General features: G+C 40.9%; 2 protein-coding genes across 3 annotated transcripts in view; one reads left to right on the top strand and one right to left on the bottom strand.

Annotated features, from left to right (window-relative positions):
* The window catches only part of hdac1 (histone deacetylase 1), a 254,786-nt gene that overhangs the window by 210,193 nt on the left and 17,332 nt on the right, over positions 1 to 27,261 (bottom strand). The window lies entirely within an intron of this gene.
* Positions 12,776 to 26,251, top strand: kpna6 (karyopherin alpha 6 (importin alpha 7)). Of its 2 annotated transcripts, none has more exons than XM_072370387.1 (14): positions 12,776 to 12,894; positions 15,291 to 15,424; positions 17,660 to 17,752; positions 17,939 to 18,038; positions 18,157 to 18,251; positions 18,563 to 18,694; positions 18,797 to 18,885; positions 18,992 to 19,091; positions 19,563 to 19,726; positions 19,821 to 19,899; positions 20,095 to 20,220; positions 20,652 to 20,779; positions 21,127 to 21,311; positions 21,983 to 26,251. In XM_072370387.1, the coding sequence occupies exons 1-14, from the start codon at positions 12,891 to 12,893 to the stop codon at positions 22,168 to 22,170; spliced, it is 1,617 nt and encodes a 538-aa protein (XP_072226488.1). In that variant the 5' UTR covers positions 12,776 to 12,890; the 3' UTR covers positions 22,171 to 26,251. The 2 variants fall into 2 exon arrangements, with proteins under 2 accessions (XP_072226488.1, XP_072226487.1); XM_072370386.1 differs by having other exon boundaries at positions 15,288 to 15,424.

The following is a 27,261-nucleotide window of genomic DNA, read 5'->3' as shown; positions in this document are numbered from 1 at the left end:
ACTTGTACAACTTTTTGGCTAGGTTATAGAACTTTTTTTTGTCCTCATTAGTGACTTTAAAAAAAAAAAAGTGACAAGTGACTAATAGAGCAACTTCTAGAACAAAGCTAACTTCGAGAGAAGTGAGTCACCGATATTAGGTTCTAGTCATCTGCTGTGATCCATGTTGGATTTTATCCTAGCAGTCTTGCAATGCTTTGAAACTGACTAGTAAACATTGCTGTGACAGCCATGAGTAATTTTGCTTGTTTTATTTATGGTTTATCTATTGGTTCTAGCTTTATGTTGAGCCATCTGTTACAATGTTACATCTGGTTTTTTTTGTTTGGTTTTTTTCCATTTGAGCTGTCACAACCACACAACACAAAGTGATGCCTTTGCCTCTGCTACATATTTTTCTTCTTTTAGTAAAGGATTTTTTCTGAGCTTTTTTAAATATGGTCATGTCAGCTAAAAAGTAGCTGCAACAAAGCTTCATAGTGGCTTAAGCAAACGCTTCATTATATACATATAAATCATTTTACACTGCGCCACCTTAGCATCAAACAGTTGTTGACAGCACAGAACAACTGCAGAACACAGAACAACTACAAAATAGCCAAAATGAGTGATTATGAAAGCATCGATGATAAGATGCTTTTGTCTGAGGAGATGTGAGGATATCTAAATATTCCTGAATTTGATAAAGCAGAGATTAACAATGTTTGCATGGTAGTTGCAAGCTAATTTAAGCCAATCTGGTTCGAATGCGAGTCTAACCTGATGGGTATATAAATGGAAAAAAAAAATCTACATATTTCCTTGAACTAATCTTAAAAATAGTTTCATCATTTGGAATGTGATAACCTGTGATATTCGGGATGCTACTTATCTATCAAACTGAGACAAAGATAGAGGCAACTTTACTGAGATAAAGTTGAAGGTTTTTATATCTTACAATGTAGTAGTACAGCAGTACTCTTCAAATAGTGCCAAACTTTTTCATTAACACTTGGTTTGACTTAATACTCCTCCAGAAATAGGAGCTCTGCAAATGCAGAGTTGTCTCAATGCAGCCAGTGGAGTGTTGACATCGAACTGAGGTGCAGTAAGCCACAACTTTCAGAGGTCTCCGTCAATTAAAGGAATAAAATTATATCTGCATGGTAACCAGGATCTTGCTCTACTGTAACAGCCTGGTGAAGCACAAACACATACCATTTTTTATAATGCAGCTAAAGTAATGCCCAGCAGTAAGCTATCTAAAAAGCCAAACTCAAATCCTGAGAGACCCAACTGATCGATGGCAGGATACAACACATAGCAGCAGTGCATGCAGTGATGCAGAGTGAGTGACATGGATGTTGAGAAAAAAGTGATGAACTAAACGACTGCAGAGGCAAAAGCGGAGCAGGGTAACATGAATTATATATTGCGTTCATTTGAAGTACTGGGGTGTTTTTGAAGTTCAGGTTGTTTTAGATGAGGAATTTAGCTCTTTATTTGGCCCCCTTGTGTTGGCTCCCTGCCAATAACTAGTCCCTGAGAACAGTTTGGACAATCAGGAGAATCAGTTTTCTGACTGCTTTCTACTGCAGGTTCAAGAGCTTCACACAACCACATTCCAGAGAATACAAAAGAAAAAAAAACTTTAATTGGGGTCATTCCATCTGTGTGGTCAGACTGAACTTCACTGCTCACTCACTTCTTTACCTCCAAGGTTAAAATGAGTTGACTTTCTAAGTGTAATAATGATTCTTATTTCGTTCCATGTTCTTTTTGCAAATATTTCAGGAAACAGCCTTGGAGGAAAAGCCTCCTTTGTGCCTTTTTTTTCTCCCCCATTTTTTTGAATGAAATTGTACCCAGGGATATAACGCTATTTGAATTCATTTTGCATCATTTGACCTTGCAGATGTGTGTTCACACACCCCTTATTGGTCCACACCTCACCGTGCCATATGGCTGTAAATGTTCAAAGATCCTATATTTGACTTTGAGATTTCTCCAGAGGGAAGCAGCGCTGCATTTGCGGGGAATTCACATTAAAATGTCTCCAGCTGAATTTAATTGCTCCCCAGCTCCACTCATTTCTTTAAGATGGAGCTCCTGCCATGCGGTTCGTGTGTGGGGGTATGTGAATGTGTGGAGAAAAAATAGGGGATCTGGAGACAGGGAAGAGGAACACAGAGAGACAGAATCCCTTCGGAATACTGGTCCCGTGGTATGGTGGATATTACATCCCTTAATAAAAGGCTGATGCCACAGGCACGGAATGGCTGGGCAGAAAAAGATGGAAGGAGAGGGAACAGATGGAGTCTGTAAAATATTCTTTACTTGTAAGATGACTTTGTGTGCCATCATCTAGGTGACAGAGAAGATCTGTCTAATTAATTAGATATTATCTGGTGAAAACATCAGAACACTGAACTGAACTCTCTGATGGTAAAATGATTAATTAATTGATTACAGAAGAAACTGGTACAAAGATGACAGACAATTTCTAATGAAAAAGAATGCGTTTATTTATCACACCAAAGATTTTCTAAAAGACTGTTCTCATCTTCTGAGTCTGATTGAACTGAAATAATGAATTCATCCTTGCTATCTTTAATAATGCTGGCACCAACTTATTGCAAACTTTACACCAAGTAGACTGACATGACTTCTTTTTTTTTTCCAAACAAGACGCAGGAACATGAAAGCAAATGTTTTGATCTTCCGATGAGTCATTTGAATTTAGACAAGCACAAAATCTCTTCATCTTGCAGGTAGCTGGTTTTACGAGCGCTTGATCAGTTTTTCATGAGTTTCATGATCATGTGTTGCATCTGGGCTCTCTCTTTTTGCAGGGAACTTGCTTAGCTGTAAAATTCCAGGAGCGTTTAAAAGACCTTGTAGTCTAGTGAACCTGGAGATGCACAGGCAAAAAGGCCAAAATTCAATGAGCAAGGCATGTTTGATCATCTTGAATTGCATGGTTCTATTTGTTTCAGTTTCCAAACTCATTTTAGTTCAAATCTTTCTTTACCTTTACCTTGAGTCATGATTGAATATTAATTATATATTCATTTTTCAATGCAGTTTTATTCACCAAGCACCAAACCACAACATAACTGATCTTGGATAGCTGAACCATTCCCTACCATATTCTGTTTACAATAAACAAACCGTGTAAAGTAAAAAACAGAGAAACCACCCCGGTTTGAATTGAGAATCTTTATTACTGGTTTGTGTCATTCCAACGTCTCACCAACTACTATATTGTATTCCATATTCAATTTTTGTATATCCAGCCTCCATTAACAGAATGAGGAAATAATGAGATATATATTCTGACTTATTATTGGAGGTTCTGTTATGAAATGTTAACCAATTTGAATTGTATTAATTTCATTGTATTGCCGTTATTCACCTTCAGCAGTGCTAAACTTAAATTTGTCAAAAACTTGCAGAACTGATGAAACCCTCATTAAGTTCAAATTTTATCCTAATCTTATGACATATCATGAAATAGCTAGATTGGTCCACAGCGCAAATTGTTGCAGTTTCACAGTAAATGCTCAGAAATTGTAGAATTACTGCATTTTCCTTACTCAGTTCACGAGACACAAATGCAGCTTTGGTTTCAGTTCGTCGGGATGTCAACGTCTTACGTTCCAATGCATGTTTCTACGTGACAGCGTCCACCTGTCAAGTCTCACTAGTGTTGAATTTCCCTCCTACTTAAAGAGGGTCAGGAGGGAACAGCGCAAGGCTCTAAACCACAGGCCTTTGTGCCAGAGATTTGTGGTTCAAGTTTCATTCTGCACAACAATTCACATAGTCAACCACTTCCACCATTCGCATTGTCTTAGTCTTCCACTGAGCTCTCACTGGATAGGGTTACATTGTTAGGGGAAAAAAATGAAAGTACATGTTTAGGAAAGAAAAATACATGGTAAAGCAAATCCACAAAGTTAAGAGTTACACATTTTACTACTCGTAGACACAGCCTAACAGAAAGTAACAGTCTCAGGATTTATTTTTATGACAGAATTTACCGCCATGGCTTCTAAAACTACTGCAAACCACAAACATGCCTATTTCATGTTTTCTGGTGAGACCCGGTCGCATATTCAGCTTGTCTTCAAGACTGATTACCTTAAAACACAGATAAGCTTAAAGAGTCAATATTTTTAACATTACCCACTGTATATTTTATGTATGTCATTTCATTGTACCTGAAAGCTGGTAAACACTCCTTTCGTGACAATGCTGGAAAATACTGTGGGATAGTATTCTGCCTAGACATATTTTTCATATATGTGCTTGATAGGGTTATCAAGCAAATACATGAAACATATGATCAAATATGAACAAAATCAATCCTGCTTGTGTGAAGAGGTAAATCTTGGCCTTCAACTCTTCTGGGTTTTTTTTTTTTTAGATGAGATGTTGAGTTTTTAATCCACTCTTCTCTCTACATTCCATTACTATTAGGTGATCAGAGTTTTTGGAAATGTCTTCAAAAATCTTCAATATGTCAGAATGCTTGCTTGCTGTAATCAAATCCCATTGTTATGAATGTAATGAGGCAGAACAGCAGGTAGCAAATGCTTGCATGATACACACACACAGACACGCATTAGATAAAAGAAGAAAAAAAAAACACACTGATGAGCATTCTGTGTGTTGAGCCTGCCAAGTGCTCACCCATAATTAGGTGGTGATGTAGTGGCTTTTGTTCCCTCTGATTAATTATCAGCAGCTCTCAGAGTATAAGAAAACAGCCAATTAACTTTATCCAGGTTCTCATTCAATTACTCAGAGGCTACACACGAAAGGTCAGCAGAGGTTGAGTTTGTTGTGGTTGGAGTCAAAGCGTAAAGAACCAGGCAATTTTCTAATCCACTCCTTGGTGTTTTTCCCATTTTCCACTCAATGTTACATCTATAATAGACAGCTTGAAAAACAAACAGAGACAGCATAGTGTTATGCACAGCACAGGAAAATATCCAGTTAAGTGACATGCTGTCAAAGAAAATTCTTTCGTTTTTGAAGTTAACTTAAAAGCTATTTGTCTGCCTTGAGCTAAAATGTATTCTGCGGCCATCAATTCTACTCGTCCACCACTTTTGATAGTGACAATTAACACTAAAGAGAAAAACTAGCATTCCAAGTGAAAAGATTTTTAATTCTATCCACTTGATTTTGCGTCCTGTCAGAAGCTATTAAGCTGCAGCTACCAGTGACTGACTGGAGGAGACACTCTTCGGCTTCAGCTGCAGAGTTAATTAGATAGATTTACTGAGGGAAGGTGATTGTGGCAGACCGAGATGATCAGACTGCTGTCAGGGTCAGTGGTGGTGTTATTTACGGAGAGAAGTGTGTGCGCTCTGATGTCTGTCATGTGTGGCCACAGAGCGCACCAAGCCCCTCATTACCTCCTTTCTCCAATCACTGGGTGAATTTATTGCCGCCGCAAGGAGGCTGCAAAGCCCTGTTGTGGGGTAGTTAGGTGCTCCAGCACATCTAAAGGCATACACATCACCTTTATGGTCACTCCTCCCCTCCTCAGTTGTAGTGGGACTCTTGCTTGAAAGCAAACATCAAACAGATTTAATTAAAAGAATCCCAGCCATAAACCGAAGCTGACTAATTTGCTCTATTTTTATATCTCTCATATTTTCTGCAGGGGAAGCATGACGGGCATTTCAAGGATTATGAGTGGCAGCGAATTTTGGTGTTAATCTGAAAGAACTGAAAGTGCTGTATTGTAAACAGAAAAGGAATAGACACGGTGGAATCGTCATTGATTGAGTCCAGATCTTTAAAGTACTTTACTGCTATGTGCATTAGAAGGCTTAAAAATAAAGAGATGTCCTCTAAAACCAATGGCTAGCTGCACCACAGGTGAATACAGGCTCTTTGAGTTAATAGTCCTTATTGAGCCTGTTCGATTGGACTAAAATTGGCTTGTCTTGTTTAGAGTCGAGAGGAAGTCCTCCCAAGCCACGCGTTCATTGCAGTGTGTGTGCATTAATTGTGCCATATTGATGTCTTTGCTTCATCTCCTCTGCTGGCATCCCAAAGTGTTATCTGATGCAAGACTCCGTGTCCATCTCTCTTTCATTCTTTGCCATCAGATTTGTATAAAATGCTGCCACTTTCACCCATGTTCAGATGTTGAACAGGGGTACATTTTTATATGAAATTTTGCTTCAGCTGATGAGCCATCAGCATCCAGAAAGTACACAGTGATAATGATACACACAACGACCGGGGTGATCAGCAATGTCAGGCTCCATAAGAATAAGAATACAAGTTGGAGTGTGTTTTAGGTATTGGCATCGATGTGACTTAGTCATTAAGTTCACAGTTGAAGTGTTTGTCAATGTCATTGTGAAATACATTGTCACTGCTGTAGCTGTCAGCTACACTGATACTGGTATGTAGATACAGAACATGGTCATACTAAGCCTGGTAAATTCATAAATACCTGTCTTTCAGTTTAACCCCTTGTCCTCACTAAAATAGTCTTCTACTCCTCGAAAACAGGCAGTCAGAGTTAATTAATGCTTGCACAGGTATATCTGTCTGCGTCGCTCTCAGTCCAGCCTGATGGACTTGCATGCAGTTCTTCAAAAGGCTAAAAAGTGTGTTGTCCTCAAAGATTACGCTATGCACTGCTTGAATACTGACTGGTTGAAAATTAGTTTTAGTGGAGAGTTGGTCAACAACAACTGAGAGAGGACGAAGCGCCGAAAACAATAAATAACAAAGCTGCAAAAGTGAAAAGCTCATACAACAGCTCTGCAGGTCAATCTTTATTATTTGGCATTAAGTTTCTCTACATCATAAAGCAGATCTTTGTCCCCTTTGACTTCTGCCCTTTTTCACAGCAGAGCAAAGCTAAAGGACCAACAACAGTGACAACACAACCAAGAGCAGCCCACAGCTAAGATTGTGCCCTAAATTTTTTAGACTGCTGCCAAGAGGCAGTAATAACCATAACATATAGACACGTGTTAGCAAAGCACCAAAGAAAAAAGAACCATTGCAGAACCATGTTCCAAAACTTGAATCTGAAAACTCCACCTGTTCTCAAACACAGACTCTAATAAGATAGCATGAAGAAATTAAATGAAAATGCAGCCAAACGTTTTCCAGTACTCTCACTGTCATAAAATCATCACCATGATGATTAAGAAAATGAAGTGGAAGCTGGTCACAAAAGAGAGAAGTTGGATAAAATGGTTGTTGTTAAATGGTGCATATTTTACTGTAATGGACTTGTGGCCTGTCCAGGTTCTACCCCGCCTCTTATTCATTGGCATTGAAGCAAAAAAACTGTTCAAGTTTGCCACAGTATCAGTAGGAAGGGTTCAGTTAAGCAGTTTGAAGGCTCAAATGTTTGTTTTCACCTAAAGAGCAGCTAAATGTGCAATATTACTGAGCAGAAATGAGCTTTTAGTGTTTTTTATCGGTTCATAAATAAAGACTTTAAACTTAGACAGCAATTTAGAAGTTTCTAATTGTTAAGGCAGAATAAGTATGAATAAGCAGGAATAATATTAATATAGCTTTGAGTTTGCAGCTATCCAGCTATGGATGCCACAAATTTATTAAAGTCTGAAACCTTGTTATGAGAGTTCAGATTTCTGTAACATACTTAATTAAAGGCAAACTTAGTAAAGCTAAATTTACCTTTACAAAGCATAAAACAGTGTAAAGCAATAGTAATTACATTTACAGGAAGTACAAAAAGACATTTACAACCCTCAACTCAAAGATACCAATCTCAAAATATAGACACAGTGACTAACTAAAGCATTATAATCCAGTTAAATGACAAATAAGTTTACTTTTGACAGAGCAAAGGAATGAAGTGAGTTAGTATAACCACACCTTTGCGTCATTTCACCCCTTGCCTCCGATGCAGATTTGTATTCTGTAAGCTACTTGATGTCGTCTGATCAAAGGTACAAAGGCAAATGCGTTTATACATTTTATAAGTCTAGCACTGAGATTTTATGTTCCTGATCCCATTTCACAATCCGACAACTTTGCTTAAAGCATCCAGCACCCTTAAAAAACAGCATATGATAAGCTGAAAGTGGATTGTCGTAAAAGACAAATGGATGGTTACACCAGGACACCACAGTTAGACATAGTGTGAAATGATAGCCCACACAATCCACCTGTCTTATGTTTGGCCCAGATTTATCTCTCTGACTCTTTTATCCTGCTGTGTAAAAATAAAACATTAACATTCCAGGGGTTCCCACGAATCTCTCTCTCACTCAAAAGGAGCGATCGAATGATCCACATGAATATTCCAAAAATCACCTCGTCAGCATCTTACTTATCGGCCCCACCACCTGGTAGATGTCAGAAAATGAGCACCAGGCAGGAAGACGGAAAGAGTGAGAAGGTCCCCAGTCACCTGATAAAAAAGTATAGCATAGACGACACTGAGAGGATTTTCAACACTATATTATGAAGACATATCTACTCTTTCATTCACGCCCCACATCCACTGACACACTGCTCCCTCCACACACTATCCTCCCCATGGCGTTATCTCTCACACCCTTTATTACTCTCACACAAAGCGTTCAGCACAGAGCCTTGCAGATGTTTTCCCTCCCACAGGCGGCCCAACCACATTCTCACATTTCAGCAGTCAAGCCTTATTATCATATTTGGAATAATTGAATTAAGCAGCAGTCAAATCAAATATATTTGTTCAATCAAATAAGCACAATAAAAGTAAACTGCTTGCGAAGTTTTACAAATTAAATTTGACTCCGCTAAAATGCTCCTTGATGTTATTAGCCTTATTGTGTACCACATTTTTGTACCGATCAGGCAAAACTTGCAAAGGAAGCATTCGTCTCGTTGCCGTGCCCACCTGCAGGGATCTGAATCCTGCTTGATGTTTTATCAAGAACAGACTGCCAGGAGCACGATGCAGAGCAGCGCAGACATTTGCCTATGAAACCTCTCCAATACAGTCTCTATACAAATGAAAAGGATCTCTGTTAACAGTCCAAGGAGCATTCAGCATACAATGAGATGTAAATCTGTGGACAGAGGTTTTTTTTTAACTGCCATCAAAACTGCCTCAGTTTGTGACATGGTTTATCTTCCTTCCAAATACGTTAAAAGAAACCATTTACATTCTGTCTTACTTCATCAACACCTTATTGTTGTACAGCATGCTGTGCAAAGTTCTTGTCCTTGAAAGATATCCTAGATGGGACATTAGACAACATTAGATATACCGTTAGATTTGTTTCTCAAGTTTAAAGAAATGAATAACTGCTGATGAGAATTTACCACTAACAGCAAAGCAAAAAACAGTAGCAGAAGAGTTCTGACTTCTCACTCACAAAGTACATCAAATGCTACATGTTTTGAACTTGAAGAGGGATGGAGATGACAAAAAAATGCAATTCTTTCAAATTTTGGTAGCCCCATACAAAGTCACAGGTTTGTATTCTTTGGAGTTTTTTTTTAGTTGTCAGTATCTTCAGACACCAAAATATATGCTGTGAAGCAAAGAAAATGTGTGTTTTTCTTTTTCTAAAGCCTCCTCCTTAAGTATGTTTTTTTTTAGAATACAGAGCAGTTTATTTATATTGCTGACTCAGCATGAATGGGTATTGTCCAGCAGAAGAGATTTGCAGGAGAGGCCCTCCTGATAATGTTTTACTTTAATTTGCAGAGTTTTTTGTTTGGTTGGTTCAAATTTGAATGGAAAATGATGATATTGCTCTTATTTTTTTTATGTCTCCATTCAGAAGTAATGATAAGGAGACGGTAGCTGAAATGACCCTCAGCCTGAGCCTCAGTTTAAAACCCTTCAGTTATACACCTTGTTTTGCTTTTATGACTCCATTACATGGCGTTCTTTACCTCAAAGCATTGACTAATTGATAGCCTTTGCTTCTCTGTAAAGTATCAGCTGTCTTATGAAGTGCTTCAGCAGGTCTAGAAATGAGGAACATAAAGAGCTCATAAAAGAGACCCTGTAAAATCAGACGTGATAAGCCCCAGCTACAGCTCTGCGGTCTGCATCTGAGGGCATATGAATGCTGACACCAAAGCACAGATTGTTCCTGTGTGTATTTGTTATTTGATACCATTGGAAAGCTGCTATCCAGCAGTGTCTTTTGATTCATCTCTGCGCCAGCACACCTGCTGAAGCCGGTGAATTCTCAGGCCTCATTGCTCTGCTGAGTCAAGCACAATCCAGAACCCATGGCTACCCTTAGACAGGGATGGATCCCTCAACAATGTTTGCTCATAGCTGCAAAATAAACTGAAATCATGGGAAACTATCTCAGTTATGCTACAGCTGATCTGACCTCCCACACCCTTTCAAACAGGGGAGAGATCTAGCTTGACAGCAGTGAATGTCTTATTATTTCTGTATCATTTGAGCAACATTGCCCCCTAAAGTTTCTTCCTGGTGTATATCAGGCTCCCTGAGGGGCCCATGCCAGAGGACAATGCCACATCACAATATAGTGCAGTAATTTGCCACCACTTGCTCCCAGCTAATCGACCATAGATGCACTTCACCTGTATTACTCTGTCAATTTCAGTTTGAGAAAAACACTGGGGGAACCACAACTGTACACACTGTACATTAAAACTAGGAGATATGCAGATGCAGGACAAATAGAGTTGTCTGGACCAAGCCAGAGGGTTTATGGACTAGAGAGTGGTGCGGAATACTGTGACTTTAGAAGTAGGCCCTTTTGCTCTGCTGTAATAACCACTGTGGTACTTTCACAGTGAGTAGATTGATGGGAACTAATAGTTTATCTTTTCCAGTACAGACACCAACAATCAGTGCGTCTGACAGGGATGGGTTATTTTTCCTCAGTGGTGGATCTTTATTCACTCCAATGAACTAATTATACCCTCCACACTCAAAGTGTTATGATCACAGCGTCACTTCAGTCTTAAAACTGCAGAAGTTGAGAGCCACGTAATGCTTTTCCAGTTTATTTATTTTATTGAGTTTGCTTGTTTGCTAACTACTGTCTAGTTACAGAGTTACAGAGAAGCAATGGTATCTTTGCTAAACAGTGTCTCTGGACACAGAAAAATACAGTGCTGTGAAAGTGTGGGAAGTGCATGTATTGTTTCAAATTAGCATAAATTAATCAATTATTTGCGTGAAATGGTGTTACATGTTCATCTAAAGAGGTATTTTGCCCAGACACAACACACAAATGAGCACAAAGGAGTGAGTCGTACTGAAGGTATTGACTCAAAAGGGATAATAGTTGCACAACCATACAAGGTCCTAAATGGTGCTCTAAAAGTAACATTTTCATATTTCTTGTAAGCATTGCAGGTACCACCTTTCTTTTTTGTAAATTTCCTAAGTAGTACAGCTGATTGTAGTTTACTGAATTACTTTAATAAGCTCTTTTTATCTCATAATTCAGAGCTTTCCTTTCAGTTAATAAGTTTTGTTTTATTGTTTCTTTATTTCAAAACTTTCCCAACACTGGGGGTAACATGTGTGGTCTATAAAGTAAGTGTAGGATAACAGGTTGAACATACAAATACAGCACCGAAACATTGTCATTAAAACAGAAAAATTCTAAGAAAGGTTGTAAAAATCAGTGAAATTTCTCCCATAACCCTAGCCTCTAAAAAGTTCAGCAAAACACACTGGGACGGACCCACTGAGAAGCCTGGGGTTTAGCTACCTGATTTTCATTGGTTTACAACCTGTTTTTTATGTTTCTAGCCTTCCAAAATATGAATGCAACCAGAGAAAAAAACTTTAAGGATATTGTTTGTTTTGGAGTTCCCCATAACCTGCTGAGAGTCCCTAGAACTGTTTGGTTTGAATGTGCCTATGTATGATGTCCACCGCACCAAATAACTGTCCCTTCCAGGATGGAGAGGACCCTTTGAACTATGTGGATTATAGCTACAACTCTGATCCAGAACTGAACACACCATCTGCCCTGTACACACCAACAGACCCTGAATGGCTTAGTCTTGTAGGTGGAGAAATACAAAATTAAACTTAATCCAATTAAATTTTTCCATCAACAAAGTAAAGAAGGTGGCCTCTATGTGACAGGTTTTTATCTGCATACCATGCTGACAACACATAGAAAGGGGCCTCTAATATCATGGTCACCAGGAGCAACTCAGGGTACCAGTCTCACAAAGAAACACAAACGCAAATGTGTCGACATTCCCATGAAGATACAGAAAGTCCAGCTTCAGTTATTCTGCCTCAAGGAGAGATGTTGAACTGAGCGATATAGGAGCTCACTAAAGGATTTTCAAACTTCAATATATTATATGCCAAATGAATTGATTGCAAAGGTCATTTTTTGGGGGGGTTCAAAAGTTAGCTGATTTAAAAATTGTATCTCCTTTGTACTCATGTTTAATAATTACTATGTGTTTTTCTAAATGGTGATTGTCCTTCTGAACTTGAAATAATGCTAAAGGGTCAATAAACAAAAAGAAGAGAAGAAAGCTGTATTTCATTGAATTTCATCATATTTTGAATTAGAACTTGATGCCTGTATTTGGTGTTTTTCATCACAGGAGGACAATTTCACGTTAAATCGATGCAGATGAGGCTGTGTTTCCTGACTCCTGTTTAATGTGGTTCTCAAAATATTAGCGAAACCGAGCCATATTCGTCACATTTGGGGAAAACGTTGCTAATTTTTCTGATGGCGGGGAAATGTAAGCATAAGTGTTCTGTGAGGCTACGGCGTCCTCTGGTGGCAGGGAGTAGGTGTTATATTTTGACGTTTCCGTCTCCGGCAGACATATTGCTTACCAGAGCAATTTCTGGAGAGCTAGCAGTGGGCAAGGATTTGAAATAAATTTACATCGTCACAGCTTGACATCCTCAAAACACATAGGTCACAATGGGTAAGTTGTTTGACAAAATGAGAGAGTATGTGTACGTTTGGAAGTTTGAAGTTATTTTGTGTCCTCTGAAGTAATGATTGTGAAATGATCCCGTCACTGTTGTTTAGCTAGTTAGCTAACTTATTAGCTATGTAGCTTGGTAACGTTGCGTCCGTACGCAGTTAAATAGTTGAACAGTTGTTTTTGCCCCTGTTCACGTTCTATTTTTCACACTGATACTTATTTGGTTTTGATACAGCGTTTTGACAGTCATTATATTTCAAAGGCGGCGTATTCAGTTAATTTTAACCCCAGTAAACAACTGGTGCTATTTGTGAGCTAACTTGAAGGAAACTTGGTTTACTGCTAACTACGTTAGCGCCGCGCTGTCTCGTTCTCTACAAGGTTAAACACGCGTGCAGGGTTTTGGCCAAAGTTATCATTAGATTTGTAAATATATTGGGCTATAACTTCAACGTAACACTTTGTTAATCACTTAGACACCGGTGTTTGTGTATATCAATATATAGTGAGTGACAGCGCTAGCAAGCTGTTTAGGGGCATTCCAGTGCTAATTTTGTCAAATGTGTATAGTTAGAACGGTTTGTTGCTGTTATTCTGGTATTTGTGTGCAACTTAACAAAGGTCTTTCAGCGACTCAGTACAAGTTTGAAACGATTTACTCCGTTTAAGGATAGAAGTTATAGGTGCAGATTTCCAGATCGCTTGCGCAGCGGCTAGCACATACGTTAGCATAGCTGTCTTAGCCCTGTTATTTAGCCTCACTCTACAAACCCAGTTACACAACAACGATGATACCATTTTAAGGAATTCGTTGTAATTCAGCTTTTGGATAGGTGGTCAGTGGCGTGTAAAACCACTGAGCTGACAACATCTGTACGAAAAAAAATGACAATTGCTACAATGAAAGCGTTATCGAGCGCAGAATTGTTAGACCTTGTCAGCCTTTGGGTTGGAGTGTACCGATACTGTGGCATTAGTGGTCCCGTGTTTTCCAGGCCATTCCCGCACAGGAATATTCACATGTTTGCACTTTACAGCAGCGTTGCTGGTAAGTTGCTGCTGTAAAGGATGAATGATAGGAGGGCGGGGACAGTCGATATGCATTCTGTCAAATACCATTTCAATTCAGTGAGCTTGTTGGATAGTAATGGTCCAAAAATGATGCTGGATCTCAGACTTCTGGTCGTTATAGTATTAATTCTATTGGACGCCTGTTTCAACCATGTTTCTATTTGTTTTCAATATCTGAAATGACTTGTTATAAAACTCGTCTTATCACTAAAGTAGGATGTTGTGCATCAATGAGTCATTCTAAATAATAAAGCTGCTCTGTTGCTGATATGTATGCATTTTTAGATTCATTCTTAGAAGTTTTGTTCATTCCACAATTGGGAGTTGTGCTGTACTTTTCATTAGCTTTCTACATGGGCTTAAGCATAGTGTGTTGACACCAGGAGGAGGTGCACGCACGATTTATTTTTTATTTCACTTTATCAAGTCGCCAGACTCTTCTTTACAGCTACCACCATTCGGCTTTGACTTCCTACTGCCGGAAGGGTTTCCTCTTAAATGACACCACGCTATTTTTGTTCCACCAAGCCTAAACAGCTCACAGGCCTTGGACTCAACAGACGGCATAATCCAACTAACATCACAGAGAAATGAGAACAATTAGCTGCAACCTGTGTTTGTCCACCCCTGGAGCTGCACCATCTGTATACATTACACACGTGTAAGCTTTTCACATGGCTGCTTGTGCTAATGTCCTCAAACCATAACATGACCTCAATTTCAAGTGCTTCCTCTAACATTTAACTTCAAAACCTCCTGCTGATGCATCAGAAGGCTTTTGGCACAGAAGGTTGGCACCAATCTGCGGTGGTGGCAGGTTTCTTTGTAGTTGCCCCCCACCTCTCTTTTGCTCCCCTGGATCCCCTCGGTGACTCAGGGATATGGCCGGTGCCCTGTGCTGTTGGATGACTGCACAAAAGCTGGGCAGTCTGTCCTGTGTGGGCTCCGATTTATGCTAACTCTGCGAATTAACTCTACTGAATAAATACGTTTGTTCAGGCCACCAGTTGACTGGTTGATGAATAGCTTAGCTGTGTGTTTGCGTGTATGTGTATTTTTAGGCTGTGTTGTCAGGCTTTTTGAAGCTAGTATTTATACCATTTTTATATATAGACGATGTGCATGCTGTTTCTTCATCATGACCTTTTATTAGAGATGGCAGGGGAAATGAATGCAAACTTAATCTGTCACATGTTAACTTATATTTCCCTGCTCATGATACCCTCATGCAGCTCATCTCAGATGAGGCCAATGCATACGTTTGTTTCCTGTTTTGCTTGACTGTGATATGGATGTGTTTGTGTGTGTGTGTGGACCAGCAGAGCCGTCAGCCAGTCCGGCCAAGGATAACTACAGGATGAACCGCTACAAGAACAAAGCACTGAATCCAGAGGAGATGAGGCGCAGAAGAGAAGAGGAGGGCATCCAACTCAGGAAACAGAAACGAGAACAGCAGGTATGACACAACGTCAAAGCTTCTCCATCCTTCATTCCACATCCCTGTTTGGACATCAGGACATGGATTGAAAAAAATATATATATTTGTTACCCACTCTTCAAATCAGTCAAATGCAACCTCAGATGAAATTCAAGATAAATTACATCGTACCATCATTATTTGTAAAAACAACAAAACAAACAAACAAAAAAGCCAAAGCAGTGTGTGAAAAACTGAATGCACATTAACTGCTTTTACTGAAATGAATGCGTTCAGTCGCAGCCAGATGCTGCTCATCAGATACATTTGATTAACTGATCATCAGTAAATGTGAGCACCTCTGTAGTTTCTAACCTGTAGTTGCAGGAGTTTTGTCAGTTTGCTGGTCTGGAGCATTCAGGCGTGTGTTAACACAATGCCAAGGAGGAAAGACATCAGAAATGATCTTTGAGAAGCAATTGTTGCTGCACAACAATCTGGGAAAGGTTGTAAAGTCATTTTCAAATGATTTGCAGTCCGTCATTCTACCAAAATCAGAGGAATGCTCGGGTGAACTTTAAAAAACCCAAGAGTCAGCCTCAGTTAGCAAGTTAAATGTAAAAGTTCATGACAACACAATTAGAAAAATACAGAACAAGTGTAGCTTGTTTGGAAGGGTTGCAGGAGAAAGCCTCTTCTCTCTAAAAAGAACATGGCAGCACAGCTTAGGATCAGTGTCCACACAGTGCTGGCCAAACGCTGGGAAGCGCTGCCTACTGGCAAATTTATCAAGGGAGTAGTTCTTGGTGGGGTTTTTTGGGGGTTTTTTTGTGTGCTTTTTCCATGACAGCAATATCTCTACTGTATTTCGCCTCCATCTCCACTATAACTGCTGTTTGTTAACCAGCTTTATCCCTTTGTTTTATCTATTTGTCCGTCTAATATTTAACATATTTTGTTCCTCCATGACCATCAAACATTGGAAGCTTGCACTTGAATTAACAACAGTCGAGTCTGTCACAACTCATTCTGACAGCCGTAGTGCAAGGAGAGGTCAGTGAATGACACAGGACATCGGAAACAGCAGCACATTAAATATCCTAATCTTGTACAAGTGCTAGGCATACTGGAGCACAGTTGCAGGACTGTTTTAGTTTAAACGAGGGGTCATTTTCAGGGGGTTTGAGGAGACTTACTTAAATTATTTCGGAGTAATCTGTTGTCTCCTGTGGGACAGACCGTGACTTATTTTTATTTCAGCATCACATCATTATTAATGTTATTACTGTCAACACTTAGAGTTACCTGTATTAAAGCTGCTGTGATAACACTGGTGCCTTTCTGAGAGGTTAAGAGATTTTCAGCTTTGTGCACTAAGAGCGGCTCTTTGAAAAATCCTGCTGCGTGAAAAACTTTTTGCCCAAGGCGGACACATGCGGCTGCTTGTGCTCGCTCAGGAAGAAAAAGCATTATGTGAACACCAGCCCTCAGGTTTGCAAAGTTGTCAGAGCAGACCGCAAGACTTCTGGAACAATGTCCTTTGGACAGATGAGACCAAAGGGGAGATGTTTGGTCATAATGCACAGCAGCACGTTCGGAGGAAACCAAACACAGCATATCAGCACAAACACCTCAGACCAACGGTTGAGCACGGTGGTGGAGGGCTGATGATTTGGGCTTGTTCTGCAGCCACAGGACCTGGGAACCTTGCAGTCATTGAGTCCACCATGAACTCCTCTGGATACCAAAGTATTCTAGAGTCAGATGTGAGGCCATCTGTCTGACAGATAAAGCTGGGCTGAAACTGGGTCATCAGCAGGACAATGATCCAAAACACAGCAGCAGATCTACAGCAGAATATCTGAAGAAGAAATGAATCAAGGTGCTGCAGTGGTCCAGTTAAAGTCCAGACCTCAGCCTGGTAGAAATAATGTGATTGGCACTTTAAAGAGCAGTGGGCCAAAACGTCTCCACATTGATGTGACACTGGTAGCATTATACAGAAAATGATTACTTATTGTGACTTTGTTTTATGACTTTGTTATTGTTACTGACAAAGTTTAATATCTCACGTGTGTTGTATTTAATCAATTTGAAGACCTTGTAAGCCCCAGATAATTAAGTTTTTTTTTTATAATGTCCTGCTATGAAAAAGCTTAGGATTGAAAGATGATATACTTTCTTTTCACACGATTTCATGTCTTTGGCATCTGTGAGTGATGATGAGATGCTGGCTTTTTTTGACGATGCACTCTCACCATTTCACAATCGCAGCTTTTCAAGAGGAGAAATGTGGACGTTCTCAACGAAGAGGAAGCCATGTTTGAGAGTCCGCTGGTGGACTCGTACCTCACCTCTACAGTAACAGTGAGTGTCTTTCTTTTCTTTTGGTGCTTTTTAAGCAGCACGGACAAAGAGACGGTCCTGCTAACGCGACCAGCTGAGGGTTTATTTTGGCTGCTTTTGTTGTTGTTGGTGTCTGTCTCGTTTCCAAACCTGTGGTTTTAGAAGAGTGACGTTTGTGCTGACTGGATTGTGCGCGTTTGCTTACAGGAAGGGGTTATTACCAGAGACATGGTTGAGATGCTTTTTTCAGAGGACCCAGAGCTTCAGCTTGCCACAACACAAAAGTTCAGAAAACTACTTTCCAAAGGTACTGATTGGGGTTTCGTGTATTCACATTGATGCTACATAAGAGCTGTAATGGTCGTGGGAGTTTTGCAGACTAAATGAAATGCCTGCGTGTGATTTTTCTTCGCCGCTCATCTCAGAGCCGAACCCACCAATCGATGAAGTCATAAATACAGCTGGAGTCGTGGAGAGGTTTGTTGAGTTCCTGAAGAAGAGCGTCAACTGCACACTACAGGTCAGTCGATGGAAACATTGTCCTGTTCAAACTGTAATGAATGAAACCTGCAGGCCACCAAAGGATTTGAACTTAAATGGATCCTTATTAGCTGTGGTCCCGTTTTAAATAAATAAAAATAAAGAAATAAAACCAGACAGTGCTGGAATGGCTCACAAATCTAAAGAATTCAGATTCAAAGGTTTAGCTGATCCAGCATAGCAGCAATGATTCTAAGCTTTCTCCTCATCTGTTACTATATGGCTGAAAAGTTGCATGGTAAAACATCTTTAAATCTTACTTGCTTCTGCCCCATTTCGTGCCACCTGCAGTTCGAAGCCGCTTGGGCTCTGACCAACATAGCGTCAGGAACGTCCCAGCAGACTAAGACGGTTATTGAGGCCGGAGCTGTGCCCATCTTCATAGAACTTCTTAACTCGGACTTTGAGGACGTCCAAGAGCAAGTAACGGCTTTAGAGTTTAATTCGTGTAACAAAGTGTGTCCGTGTGTTTGTCTCAGTGTTCCATATCATGTGAAATTCCCTTGCTTGTTACTTTTTCCTCAGGCTGTGTGGGCCTTGGGTAATATTGCAGGGGATAGTGCCGTATGCAGGGACTTTGTGCTGAACTGTAACATCCTTCCACCTCTATTAATGTAAGTTAATTCATTTATTCGTCTTGTTTGTTACCTTTTTATATAAAGGTTCCATTCCTCTGTTATGATCTCATCTCCTGGGTCTTTGGTTTTGTTTGCTTTACAGGCTTCTGACCAAATCCACTAGACTGACCATGACTAGAAATGCAGTGTGGGCTCTGTCTAATCTCTGTAGAGGAAAAAACCCTCCACCTGCTTTTGAAAAGGTAACATTTACATGGAATTAGCTTTTTAGTCGATGAGCTCCACATAGTGACATTAAAAGGGGGAAGATAAACACTCCCAAAGATACAGATGGTTACATTTCTGGTTGACAAGGCAAGAAGTCACAGCTGATACTTACAAGAGATTGAAAATAACTTTATTCTAGAGGGAAAGGAATTATTTAACTGCTGTGAAAGCACAGTTAGGGTGAGGTATGTGATGCTGTCTCAAACAGGATGACTAAGCAGGCATTTAGCTAAAGTTTGTGGTCAGAATGCCAGTTTTCAGTCTACAGAAATTGCTCTTGGATATTTTTAGTGAGCGAGACTGATGCATTTGGAGCATTTGAACTTGGAGAAATCACATGGAGCCCAACTGCTTCTCTCCTTGGCTCTTAGTTGCCCGAGCCTTTCTGACTTCATGTGTCTGGGTGATTTCTGGTCATAAATATGTATTCTGTTTGTGCTGTCTAGGTTTCACCTTGTCTGCCAGTACTGTCCAGACTCTTATTTAGCAGTGACCCAGACTTGCTGGCAGATGCCTGCTGGGCTCTCTCCTACCTCTCGGATGGCCCCAATGACAAGATCCAGGCTGTCATTGACTCTGGTGTCTGCAGGCGCCTCGTGGAACTACTCATGTAAGTTTAGGCTTTAACTTCTTGTTTCCGTCATGCTGAATTTGACCCGTGGCATTCTTGAAATTCCCACTTTATTAAACCCTCCTCTCTGCAGGCACACTGACTATAAGGTGGCCTCCCCTGCCTTGAGAGCTGTGGGAAACATTGTCACTGGCGATGACATTCAAACGCAGGTGAGTTCATGTCGTAGAGCTGGCTGCACCTGTCGAACAGGCTCGTGACTTGAGGAAAAGATCAGACGTTTAGATACTTAATGGCGAGTGCAGATTGTTGTGAAGAGACTCCAAACTTCAACAATAGAAGGATAAATGTGCAGTTTGCGGGTTAATGGCTTGTAAGGCCTAACCTCGGTGCTTTGTTGTGTTCAGGTGGTGTTGAACTGCTCAGCCCTGCCCTGCCTGCTGCACCTCCTCAGCAGTGCTAAAGAGTCCATTCGCAAAGAAGCATGCTGGACCATCTCGAACATCACAGCAGGCAACCGAGCACAAATACAGGTGACGAACAAACCGAGTAGATAACCGATAAGGAGGCACCCTCCTTTATTTCGCAGTCTTTTTATTTACGTCCGTCAGTAGTTCCATCAGATACTGCTTTTAAATGTTTTATCGTCAGCGTCTTTGCTCCAGATGCATTTTGTTTCAGTGATACTGAAGTGCAAACAGACACTTACAGTGACTGGCAGCTCTGGTTAATGCAGCCTTATTGACTTTGGTAATGTTTTCTTTCACTTTTTAGATGAAATATTCTTGAAAAACAGGTTTACTCGACATTAGTTCAGTTCTCTTTTTTTTTTTCCCCCCCACATTCCAAGGCTGTGCCTTGGATACAGCGTAGCATCCGTTGTTGGATTGATTTCTGTGTTAAAGGTTCCCTAACCATACTGAAGCTGCTTTTCCCTGATCTCCTCTATCGTCCCTCTCCACAGACTGTTATTGATGCCAACATCTTTCCAGTGCTGATCGACATCCTACAGAAAGCTGAATTCCGGACCAGGAAAGAAGCTGCCTGGGCCATCACCAATGCTACCTCTGGAGGAACACCAGAGCAGATCAGGTGAGAGCGGCGTCTTCTGTCGTCCATTCATTGAATAATGAGATTTCCTTTTAGTTCATGTCCTGATTCAGAAGGTTAATAACCAGATTTTTAGGGTCATCTTACTGAATGGGTTGTTGGAAGTTCTTCAGTGATAAAACAGGCGATGATTGGAAGCGTTAATTTCAACAATGTGTTTTTGAGTTGCTTGAAGTTTTAGACTAGAGCCCCCAGAATAGTGAGGAGTTATACAGCTGAGTAAAGCTGTGCAGTGCAAGCTGATCTGGTTCAAGGGAAACAGAATCTAAACCTCAGTCTGAAAATCCTCATCTTCCTGCCAGACATCCGTCTCGTGTGTTTGCTTTCAGGTATCTGGTGAACCTGGGCTGCATCAAACCCCTGTGTGATCTGCTGACCGTGATGGACTCCAAGATCGTTCAGGTCGCTCTCAACGGGTTAGAAAACATCCTGAGGCTCGGCGAGCAGGAGGCCAAGCAGGAGAACAACGGCACCGGCGTTAATCCTTACTGCAGCCTGATTGAAGAAGCCTACGGTACTGTGAGAGCCACACAAACACATGCATGTCTGAGGTATGACCGACGGTACATCAGCCTGGTCCTAAAAGCAGATACATCTATTGAGTGAACCTGGTCATTCAGTGTATTCGGGTTGTCAGCAGCTCTCTTCTTTTGGGAACATTGCTGAACCAAACCTTGGTGCTGTAGGCACGATGGGTGCAGCACTTCATCCTCTGCTCCTCTAACTCTGACGCTCCAGTCACTCCGGAACAGAGTCCAGTCTCTGTGTTCTGAAGCTTTTTTAAACGATAAGCCTCTCTGATCAGCTGTTTCCTTCAGGCTACATGCATTGAACAGTTCTGTGGGTTCTACTGGAACCGCATCATTTCGGGTTGGGGAGCATGTTGGCGGCTGAAACGTGTTAATCCCTGCTGTGCTTCTCCTGTTTGCTTTGAGTCGTCCTGGTGGGAACTTTGGGAGTTAAGTTTAGCATTTTTATGCCATGTGTGAACATGTCTGTTCTGTTTGGAAACCCCATAAGAAATGCAATGATACCAGAGGAGTTTCTGTGTGAATGGCACTAACTGGACAGTTGTAGGTATGACTTCCTTTTAGCCGGAGTCGGCAGGGTCAGAGCTGCTGGTTTATCAACTCTCTGTTGATAACCGTTCTTTAATCCAACATCACTTGTTTGTTTTTTTTTCAGGTCTTGACAAGATTGAGTTCCTCCAGAGCCACGACAACCAAGAGATCTACCAGAAGGCCTTTGACCTCATTGAGCACTACTTTGGGGTGGAGGATGAGGACAGCAGTCTAGCCCCTCAGGTGGACCAGGCCAACCAGCAGTTCCTGTTCCCCCAGCAGGAGGCTCCCATGGAGGGCTTCCAGCTATAAGACGGCGCTCCTCTCTCCTGAAATACACCACTTACCCCTCCTAGACCTTCCCATTTCCTGGGGGACCCCTAGTTGCCTGAGTCATGCACCATCATGCCCCCCCCCCCACACACACTCCCTGATCACAGCAAGCACACACACACACCCACTATTTGGAGGAAAGCTAAAACTGTCACCATCTCCAGCCGAAAATCTCCCTCTGTCTTCATTCTTTCCGACCAGCCAACTGACTTCTCACAGGGTAGACTTTTGATTAATTTTTTTCCTGGTCAGTTGGGGCATGTCACACCAACTCTGTTACACTTAGCAGGAGAACCGATCACCTCATAACCCAAAGTGTCAGCCCACCCCGGCACACAGACATCCTCCTGCCATTTGAGAAATCCTTCATCCCCTCATTGACAGTAACAGTGTTTTTTCTTGGTTGAAGTTGTCAAGTCCATCTCTTTTTCAATGGGACATTCCTATTTCCTGGATTACACATGCCCCCCCTCCCCTTGCAGAGTTTGTAGACCGGGGTGCGTGAGGTGAAGTATGCCCAGCTCTTGATGTCAGTTTGACTTTGTGCAATTCAACAAAAATAACTGCAACTTTTCTCCCCTTTTTTTTTTTTTAGTTGAATAATTAAGTTCTCCCCGACCTTTATTTATCTGCTCTGTTTTTGTTCTTCCTTTTCTTTTCTTCTAACGGAACATGCTTGGTTTTCTACAAAGAGAACACCCTGATTGTTTTGCTTCGGGTTGATCTAAATCTGCTGCACAAGCCAAGAGGTGACTCATATGTTTTTTTTGGGGTGGGGGGGGTTTGGGACAAATATTTGGGTGGGCGGGAAAAGGGTGGAAATTAGCGTGTAAGTTTAGGAAAAAAACAGAATAATACGAACTTTGGAAGGGCTCTGAGTGGGGTACTGGTGAAGGTGTTGGGATTTCGGAGGAATTCTTACTCCAAACAGAAGGGAAAAAACACAAAAAAAATAAACAAAAAAAAATCCAGGCTTCAAGGGTGGAATAGTTAGAGATCCAATGTTCGTCGTGTGCTGTGTTATTAATAAGAATACATCTGAATTATGAAGTGCTCTAACTATTGAGTTAAATGAGGCATAGTTTGGAGGGGGGAGGGGTCAGGGAGAAGAGCCAGCAGCAGCAACAAAACTTATTTTTATATTTAGCTACATTCAATGGATCTCAGATGCTAAAAGTAAGGTTGGATGCTTCTTGCAGTGATGGACACAAAAAAAAACAAAGTGTAAAGGTGTTTCTGCTGGCTAGCTCCGCCCTGTGCCCCGCCCCTCCCCACTTGTATGTGGCAGGGTTTTTGCATGGTGTTATATTATCCTGCCTGCAGTCACTGAGTATCCCTGGCCGAACGCGAGCAGCTGATGGAAAACAGTTTGAAGAACCACTGCGAGGTGATCTTTGCACACCGCATCGGGGGTTCAGGGCAGAAACTGGGCCGTTATGCAACGATTTGTGGTGGTGTGAGTAGTGATAGTGTAGTGACCATGTTGGTGTTTTGTATAGTGGTAGACTTGATAAATAACCTATGGCATTCTATATCACTATATCTTTGAGGAATGGAAATAAGAAGCGCTAATGATTTTCGCACGGGTCCGTTGTGATGTGTCGGGGTGCAGATGTAAATAGCCTAATTCTCCGCCTCCGTGTCCCATCGCGGGCCGAAGAGCAGCCAGAAATTTGGCCGGGGATATATCTCAGATGAGTGACGAGCCTAACTGCAACAAAAATTCAAGTATGGACATATATTTGGATTTTGATGTATTTGCATTATATATGAATATATATTTGCGCACACTTCATGCACACTTGCATACAACACCAGCAGACACTGTACACACAGATGAGTGGCTAGTAGCAAGAAATGAGTTTCCATAATCTTTGGATTGAATAAAAAGTGGCTTACATTTTATTTTATTTTTTTCCTGGAAAACGGAGGTTTTCTTGATTTTTCTCTAGTTACAGGAATGTTTCCCCTCGGTTCTGTTATCGTTGGGATTTTTTTTTCTTTTTTGTTTTGATCGAGACAAAGTCGGAAGCAGCTTATGGAAACTTTTCTCTTTTGTTGTTTCTAGCCACGGGACTTAATGGTGGTTTGAATAAACCCTGATCACAGGCTGGTTCTGCCTCTGATGGGGGGGTCAGTGTTGAGGCTTTGTGGGAGAAGCAGACCTGTGTGATGTTTGACTGACAGGCACCGTGTGAGGGAGAGGTTGATCGACTCTATCAAGACTTATGTCCCAGTCAGAGTCTGGGAGCCCCTGTTCTGTGGATTACTGAAGCAGCCCCACCCCAACATCAATGTGAACAGAGTTAACTTTCTTTTGACCAGATATAATTGGAACTGTTTTGATCCCCCCCCCCAAAAAAAAACAAACAAAAAAAAAAACAAACCCGGGTGCTGCTGGAAGTGGTTTACGGGTTAATGGACACAGTTTGATATTCTCCATAGAACATGTGCATTCCCGACTGACACGAGAGGTCAAACCATGACAACTTATCTCTACCTGACTGATGTGTAAAGCAGCTCTTTGGAACTGAAGTTGATTTCAAGACCGATTTAGTGCTCGGGCTGCAGATAATGCCAGAATTACAATATTTAAAAGAAAAGAGGGGGGGGGGGGGGAGAAAAGAAATCACTGCATCATCCAGGAAAGAATCTTTATATTCGTTGAAAACGAAAATGCACTCCTGCTCACTAAAGTGCCAATCCGACCAACAAAGACTGGAGGTTCTTTTTGTTTCTGTCTTTGACTTGTAGATGATTTCTTTATATCTTTATTTACTTGAATGTGCACACGTTTTTTGTGCAAAACATTGCTGCTCTATTTTCCTTATCTTTAAAGTTACATTATTTTCCACTGTTTCTCCGGGAAAAGTGGCATTCTTTACTGGGGCACCTAAATGATGATGTCCAATTGTCTTGGCTGGGGGAGGACGGGACGGCTGGTCTTTTCCAGCTTCTTTCACTAATCCGATGGTCCCTGCTGTGAGCCTTTTGATGGTTCTCACTGTTGTAAAAGTAGTTTCACGCTGTAGGTAAATGATTGTTACATTTTAGGTGGAGGCCTGCAGTCAATCGCTTCATAGCAGAGAAATGGTTTTGAGCTGTTTTTAACTTGCTTCGTTTCAGCGGAAGCTCCAGTTTGTCGGTTCCTCTCCCTCTGTGAGAGAAAAACGCTCTTTTTCTCTCGAAATTTCAACTTTTCTTTAAAAAAAAAAAATCTGCTAAACAATTGAATCCATAAGATTGCATCAACATTGCTCAAAATGAAGATCCGCCGCCCGCTCTCACAGGTGACTCATTCCGCCGGGTGGAGCGAACAGAGACGACTGCTTGACATTTTTCTAAGTTTAAAATCTGGGTTTCAGAAAAGGCGCAGTGATTTACATTAAAAAGTATTATAATTTAAACTATGTATGTTCTGATACATTGACAGGGATTCAGATGCAATTCTAATCACTTCTGAGAAGTGGAGAAGAAGAAGAAAAAGAAAAAAAAAAAGCCTCAATCAAACTTGTCACAGGATGAATAGAAAAATGGTAAAGATACAAGCCTTTTCTGCTTTTCTTGATCCTTTTCCTGATCACCATCCGCTGGGCTATATTTTTGGATAATGGTGTTTAAAGTACAAGTTTGTCCTAATCAGACTGCGTGATCAGGAACCTTGTTGTCTACAGGGGAGTGAACAGACATCTCGAAATATCTCAAATCTGACTTGTCTTCCGTCCTAGACTTTGTTGGTGTCTCTATCAAAATCTCAAGCCACACTTGGCTTGGTCAAGTAATGTCTACGCTACAAATGTTTACAGTGCTACGTGTTTGTAAAGTACTTTTCATACGCCATCGGTGACCAGCCCTGATGTATTCACAGCTCTGGTCCTCCCATTTCTTTTTTGCTCTTATTTATTTTCTCTTCTCTTGTTTATGGTTTTTCGTTTGCTCCAAATTACCCATCTTATACTGTGACTCGACTTGACTTTACCGACGGTATGAATGAGTGACGAGAAACTTAATACACTTCAGCTGAACATGACACACAAACATGAACATGAATTTAGAAAAAGAGGAAAGAAAAAAAAAAAAAAGAGAGAAACTGCGTACAAGAAACTGCAACAATATTAAAAATGTAAAGAAAATATATTAAATTTAAGAATTGTTCAGAGGAAATACTGTACAAAACAAATAAAGTTATGTTGCAACCCTTTCATGCATATATGGCTTCTTGTTCCTGTTTGTCGGATGTGTTGGAGGCGCACACGCCGGCGGTGTGAGGGTGGGGATTTCACGCTTTTCACAAGCATCGCCACCCCAGCGTTCAGCAGCGACATACCATCCCATATCCACGGCTTCGCGATGCAGGGATTTTAATTTTTTTTGTGAATCTCACAAACCCAACGTTGCAGTCCCAGTAGGACATAGAAAACGTATCAAATGTCGATAGTGAGGCATTTTAGTATTTTATTATCCTGAATTTGATGGCAGCAACATTTCTCAAAAAGGTTGGGACAGGACCAGTTTACCACAGTGTAGCATCCCGTCTTCTTTTGACAGCAGGCTGTAAACATCTGGACACTGAGGAGACCAGCTGCTGGACTTTTGGGAACTTCTTGTCTTATTTATTTATTTATTTGCTGGCATCAAGTTCAATTGGGGTTTCATTAATTTTGTATATTTTTAGGGAATACAGACTGCATCACAGGACCCTGAAAAGTAGTGATCATGAAGCATTAAGTTGTGTTGATTTCACATTTGGGAATTTGACACAAGTTACAATGAACAATGTTGAAAGCTAATTGTTACTAAAAGCTTGATGGTTGAAGGCAATAAAGCAAAATGTGTACATTGAGTCCATTCTGGTTTGCTCTTAAAGGGGAGAAAAGTTGACATAATGCGAGTTTGACCAAACATTATCTATAAATTTGTGCATGGGTTGCAGCAGAGCTAATATTTGCAGCTTTCTTGGGATACTTAAGTTGGCTATTTTTTTTATCCTAAGTCCCCAAGTGTGTTTGCCCTTGTGAGTTCATGCTGAGCATTGGGAGGGCCCAACATCAACTTCTTTTAGTCCTTATA

The sequence above is a fragment of the Leuresthes tenuis genome, unplaced genomic scaffold (assembly GCF_036924035.1).
Source record: "Leuresthes tenuis unplaced genomic scaffold, fLeuTen1.0.hap1 SCAF_18, whole genome shotgun sequence".
Classification (NCBI taxonomy): domain Eukaryota; kingdom Metazoa; phylum Chordata; class Actinopteri; order Atheriniformes; family Atherinopsidae; genus Leuresthes; species Leuresthes tenuis.
The sequence above is the reverse complement of the archived record's forward strand: the minus strand, read 5'-3'. Positions and strand labels throughout refer to the sequence as shown.

Coding starts and splice junctions, on each gene's coding strand:
- kpna6 (XM_072370386.1), top strand. Junction 19,727..19,820: donor CGCCTCGTGGAACTACTCAT/GTAAGTTTAGGC, acceptor TCCTCTCTGCAG/GCACACTGACTATAAGGTGG. Junction 21,312..21,982: donor CCTGATTGAAGAAGCCTACG/GTACTGTGAGAG, acceptor TTTTTTTTTCAG/GTCTTGACAAGATTGAGTTC.